Genomic DNA, 6,221 nt, shown 5'->3' with positions numbered 1-6,221 from the left:
TTCAATGCAAATTAGACGTGATTTTATAAAACTACAAAATGTAGCTTCATTGTAACGTGAGTTTCAAATATGTAAGTGCAGTTTTCCAAACACATTCTATGTAAATTCTGAAAATTGATTTTAAATTTTCTAAATAAACACAATGAATTATATTTTCTAAACTATACCGTACACAATTGGAAAAAATGACAAATTCTTTTACGAAAACACTTCTGTTGTAAAATTGAAAAACTAATATGATTTAGGATTGTGAAAATTAAATTACCAATAGTTAAGTAACATATCATCTATGTATCGAAACTTTTAAATAAATCAATTTTAATAGATATTATAGTAATGCATTTGCGGACAACTTAAAAAAAAATTAGTCAAAAAATTTATAATATCAATTCACACTATTTTTTTATACATAAAATAAAACATCAGTCAAAATAATGGACAAGTTATACATAGCTGAATGCAGTAGTATCCATGGGGCTATTGAAAGAGGAAGCCGCCAACTTTACAACTCTTAACTACTCTTAATATTTGAGGTCAAACTGTTACCGACAGAACTGTAATCACAAACACAAAAACATGTGTAAGAGAAAACTATAATTTTTCACACAAAAATGCATGGCAAGTAATAGATCAGTGTCAAAGTTAAAACGACGTACCAATTTCTTCTTATTTTTCTTTTTGTCAATGTAAGATTGAAGCTCTGCTTGCCTAACAAGTGCACCATCAAGTGCCTAAATTTAATAAAAGGGATCAAATAAAATCACAACCATGTGCTCGACTAAAATCATATTTAAATCTTATAAAATTCTGAAAGTATTTCCTTTGAACTTAAATATAAGCAAAAGAGTATCTGTATTTAGACCATATACAGGTAGATCTTAACTTACATTTAAGTCTAAAGGAAGTATGAAGAGAAAACATACCTTCTTGGTCATAGCCAACTCTTGCTCTAGTGTAGCAACACGATTTAAAGCACTGTTGAGCAATTCCTCTTTTTCAAGTGGCATGGAAGGTCTAATACTGAGAGTATTCACCTTCTCTTCTAGATCAGCTATGCGCTTCATCATAACCATATGATCATCAATGGAAATGACAGGTACTTTCATCATATCGCCATTATAATACACTGAGTTATCACCAACTTCAGTCATTTTATTTGGCATGTTACGCGACATTCGGATGAACGTTATGATTCCCAAAACAATGGACATGATTCCACCGATAAATTGATTTCCAATTCCATTAGAAGTCTCGCAAACATCGTCACCTAAGCAACCTGCATTTCGGTGAAACATTCTTTATTGTGTTGGTGAAATGGACTATGCAGATTATGCTTGAAACTGCCTTTTGATCATAAAACAAAATCAAATACCTTCTGAAAGTGCTTTTTTATCGCTTTGTATAGCTTCCTTCCAAGTTTTTTCATTCATTGGGACCACGGTGTCAAACTGATATACATTACATTGTTTTGCTACCTAAATTATAGAAGATGAATTCCCAAAAACATGTTAGTTTTGAAGTTCAAAATAAGTGGAATGAATATGAAATCATAATTTGTTTTACATTTCATCAAGTAATGAAACTTGTTCTAGTCTTTTTAGCTTTAGTTACTGATATGTAATGGAACTTGGTCTAGTTTTTAGATAACACAATCAATTACTATGCTTAGACAAATTAGCTGCATTATGATAATTTATGCAGTTTTCTTAACTATTTCGCGCAAGAATTGATGATATCTATGAAACTTACTTTTGCTATAGCATGGCATGCCTCCTCAAGAGCATATTCATTGTTAAAAGAATCACAATTCTGAATATTATAGAAAAAATTAAAGGATATCTAGTTAGTATTAGATTTCTTGCAATCAAAGATACTGGAAAGGAAGTTTCAGAACCAAACACTGCATAGGAAGCTAAACTACCTTTTGACACGCTGTTACGTCTTCGATGATTGTTTTCTCCTCGATCCTGAAGAAAGGTTTGCTTCTGTATTTTGCTTCACCATTTTGAACCATCTAATTCAACCAGGAAAAAAAAAGACTACTATTATTTTCTTTTATGATTATACAAGTACAAAAAATTGATCTTTCTGCATTGAAACTACCTTCAAGATTTTTGGGTCATTCCATGGTCCCTTGTCAGAAAGCATGCAACCACCTTTGTCTGCACAAGTACAAGTACCCCCCAAGAACTCTGGAAGTTCACTGATAAACAATAAACACAATCAAAGTGTTAAGTATACTAAGTAGTAATGTTGTTCATTTATTCAGTGAAATATGAATATATTATAAGAAAGATCATACTTATTATCAATTTAAGCTAACATTACTCAATCTAAAAATAAAGAGATGATAAATACTTCAATGAGAAGGAAGAAAATATAAACCTGGCATCAATGATTTCAAGCAACTTGCTCTGGTATTTGTTACCTAGAACCTGTTCAGTAAATCAGTAAACTGTTTAATAATGTTCCTACTTAACTGAAATGAACATTACATCAAACTATTTAAGTATTAAAATAAACAATAAAAAGCTTACATGGATTTTGGAGGTAGTCTTGGGATCAAGGAAGGACTTAACAGTGTTCCACAACATCCTAAATCCAGAACCAGCATTGATGATGAACATACGGTTTAAGGACTAGGAAATGAAAAGAAAAGTTTGATTAAGGTAATTATAGAAGATGGTATTTGAATCAGAAAGATAACCAATATGACTGAGGAGTAAAATAGTACCTCAGGATAGTTGTCACCATCAATCTTCTGAAGCCTCTGTAGGAGATCTCTTGCAGCTTTATTCATACTTCTTAGACCCTGATCAACCATTCTATATCAGCACTTGTGTAAAACTTATCAGCATGTGTTTGGAAACACACACTTAATATTTGGGACACTATCATTTAATTAAGGTGTTGTAATTATTCTTTTCTTTCTTGATGGTTTTATTTGTGAAGAGGGGTTAAATAGTTAAAGGATTTAATTCATATGCACCAATAATGTAACTACTTTTATAATGTCTGTCAATCACAATTGCTTGATTAAAAAAAATAATCATATAGGGACAGTGTATCAAAATTAATCTCATAAGTAAATAGTTGTAATGTTGTATAATTTTGATACATACCAGTCCTTGCACATCCAAGATAGTTGTGCTTTGGTCAATGTGTTTATTTGCTGCAATTGAACAAGCAGGCATCTTAACATTGAATGTCTTCTCAAACTCTCTTACATGGTACTTTAGATACCGGTCCATAGTTGTTACTTGCATCAGCTTATTAGAGTCAACCATACCCAACCTTTCTATGTAAACAGGTCTTCCATCTTTATCAACTCCATGTGTTCCTTGAGGGTAGTATTTTAGAACTTCATCTATCTCCTTGAATTCAAAATCCTTAACAAAACCAAAAAAAACTTTTGTTGGCTACATAAATAAAATGATCAAAAGTATTTATTTATTTATCAAGTGAAATACCTCCATGATTGTTTCAACACCAAATTCCCTTCTCCATTGGATCATATCTGCCCACATTTGCTTTGTTTTCTCAATGTCATACTTCCTTGCTCTCAAGAATCTAAATGACCATATAGTAGTAAATGAATAACACATTAAAATGATGCTACAATTAATAACTAGTAAATAAATAACTGAACAAGAAACTATATGAGTCTCAAGGACTACCTTAGCATCATGTGATGATCATCATGTTTTGATGGTAACAACTCTTCCAAAATAAGCGCTTGGCGAAAAGAGTCGACTACCTGCAACTCTTCTGTATCGATTTCGTAGTCATCGACAACAGACATAACCCTGCTGTGCCTTCGCCCTTTCTTCATTGAATGTTTGAACTTAGATGATGCACTTCTTGCTACCTTCTTTAAGGATTCAAGCCCTGTCTTCTTTTCCTCCTCCAAATATTCAATCTCAATACCTGTTTTTTGCAGAAGCAAATTTTAGTCTTCTTTTTTACTAACACAAGTTAGTAAAAATTCCTATATGAAAATAAAAAAAATTCACAACATCTTAATTCACCTTGATATTGTTTCTGTTATCAAATATGTTTTAATTGTTTTTCTGTTTTTTCTCTAGTGAAATCACACAGTAGTAGAAAGCTGTACAGAATTTATATATTCAAAGTCTTACATTTCAATATACCATATCAGTATCTCGAACATTATCGCATTCCTTTTATATATAAACATTTTAGACCAAAAAAAGTTATCATATCTTTATTTTTACCATTCATATTTTTTCCATTTGGGAATATTTCATTTCAAGAATAGCTCTAATAGGTAGTAATGCATTCAAATTAGCAAATGTTTGACTGTTAGGATCATATGATTAGCAAAAGTATAATCAAACTTTATGCCCTGCCTTTTCCTATTCTAATACAAATTAATTAACATGTCCATATATATAGAATTATAACAAAATATAAGAAATTGACCTTGAAATATAAATAATCAAATTGCATTAATAATAATAATAATAATATAGAGTAACTAACCTTTATGAGGTTGATCAATAGTAATAGTTCCAAACGTAGTGTCGCACATGATTAATTATTGAATCTCTTGTATGCTTAGTTTAATTACTCAAATGATCACAATCAACCTTAAGGGAGAAAGAATCAACAATTCACATATATAACAAATTCCCACAATTGAACCCTCACGTGTACCTACACCTATTAATTAACCACCAACAACAACAACACATGTAACTAATTAGAAGCTGAAAAAACAATTATCTATTATCAATAAAATAAACCTTCTTCATATTCAGCATTCATGAAAAAATAAAGACAATAAAGTTATTATTATACTTAATGAATAATAATTAAGTGTAGTTGAAGCAGCTGAAATTAATGGAATCTATGGGGGCTCAAAAGGTTCATGAATCAAGATTACAAAATTAATTATTAAGATAAATAAGTAGAATTTAAAGGAAGAGGAAAATGAAAAAAATAATGGTAAATGAAAATTATAAGATGTTATAAAATATATACATATACATACTCGTACCTTGAGACAAAAATGTGTGCATTAATTACAAGAACAATAGGTAACGCAAATTTATGATCTAAAAGATTGAGGCCATGATATGACTTACGAGGGCCAAAATTGGAAAGCTAGGTTGGTAAAAACTCTTATTTAGAGTTTACCGTTTTTTGTTTGTTTATTTATTTATTTTTTTATTATGCTACTAGAAGGAAAACAGATGGAGACATGGTGTTAATTAGGCGAAATGCAAGCCACTCCACTAACCAATTCATTTAAAGTTTATTTCTTGTTTAATGTTGTGTTATTTTAGGTTGTCTTTTAACATAATGTAGTTTGTTTTGTCCAAATTTATTTTTAGTTTTTTTAATATATTTAGTTTAACTTTTTTGAGTTGCGTTTAGTTTAATTATTTAGAATAAGGCTATTACTTATTAGTTACGATTGATATTCATACGGGGAATTGTTGAGAAAGCTATATGGCTAATTAAAATTGATGGAGTGAACTTGTCAAACTTTGGTTTAAGTGGTGCTGCTACTTAGATGTTGCACGTTTGATCTGTGTTATAGACCAATGCATTACCTCACATCAAACAAAAGTGAATAATATATATCACTCCTTCAAATATTCTAGGAACTCATTTGAGAGTTGTTTCCTTTCATTTAAAGGATCTGAGTTTTTTTATTTTTATAAATAAATATATTTTTTAGTCAAAAATGATAATATGAAAATTATGTTTATATGAATTAAATTTCATTCCAAAATATTTTTAAATTATTTTTCTAGTGCACGAGAATAGTTGAAGAAGTTTTTGTTGGAACACAATCAAGAGTGGAGAGTGAATCAATGGTGAAAATTGTGGTGTTTTGGAAATGATGGAGAAAGAGAGAGAGAGATAGAAGAGAGTTATTTTGCTGAATTTCACTAAGTGTATTCAAAATGGCATTAGTTTCAAATCATTACACACAAAGTTATTTATATGGGTACAAATGTGGAACCACTTAACTTGGCCCAAAAACTAACATTTGAATTATTTACAACTTCCAATAGTTTTATTATGTAAAATATCATTCATCAATATATTTAATGTCAGTGTTTAATTCATGTTAAAAATGTCAAAGTATCACCTAGGAGATTCCTCAGTTTATTTTATGCAACATTTATCATGGTTATTTTCATCTTCTTCGTGTTCAAGTTGTTGCAGCACACTCCCAACACAAAATC

The 6,221-nt window shown here is 30.1% G+C and overlaps 1 protein-coding gene across 1 annotated transcript; it reads right to left on the bottom strand.

Annotated features, from left to right (window-relative positions):
* Positions 1-369: 369 nt before the first annotated feature.
* LOC101513836 (phosphatidylinositol/phosphatidylcholine transfer protein SFH3) lies at positions 370-4,912 on the bottom strand. Its single transcript, XM_004507414.4, has 14 exons — positions 4,504-4,912; positions 3,678-3,927; positions 3,471-3,570; positions 3,123-3,389; positions 2,735-2,812; positions 2,538-2,639; positions 2,386-2,435; positions 2,104-2,203; positions 1,922-2,014; positions 1,750-1,809; positions 1,373-1,475; positions 924-1,276; positions 657-731; positions 370-554 (listed from the first exon to the last, which is right to left on the bottom strand). The coding sequence occupies exons 1-14, from the start codon at positions 4,550-4,552 to the stop codon at positions 543-545; spliced, it is 1,692 nt and encodes a 563-aa protein (XP_004507471.1). The 5' UTR covers positions 4,553-4,912; the 3' UTR covers positions 370-542.
* Positions 4,913-6,221: the final 1,309 nt, after the last annotated feature.

The sequence above is a fragment of the Cicer arietinum genome, chromosome 6 (genome assembly GCF_000331145.2).
Source record: "Cicer arietinum cultivar CDC Frontier isolate Library 1 chromosome 6, Cicar.CDCFrontier_v2.0, whole genome shotgun sequence".
In the NCBI taxonomy this organism is placed as follows: Eukaryota; Viridiplantae; Streptophyta; class Magnoliopsida; order Fabales; family Fabaceae; genus Cicer; species Cicer arietinum.
This window is presented reverse-complemented; position numbering and strand designations above follow the sequence as displayed.

Excerpts from the sequence above, each read along its gene's own strand:
- LOC101513836 (XM_004507414.4), bottom strand. The coding sequence starts at position 4,552 with ATGTGCGACACTACGTTTGGAACTATTACTATTGATCAACCTCATAAA. Across the intron at positions 3,571-3,677 it reads GATCATCACATGATGCTAAG|ATTCTTGAGAGCAAGGAAGT; the intron begins GTAGTCCTTGAG and ends ATGGTCATTTAG. Across the intron at positions 1,277-1,372 it reads TAAAAAAGCACTTTCAGAAG|GTTGCTTAGGTGACGATGTT; the intron begins GTATTTGATTTT and ends ACCGAAATGCAG.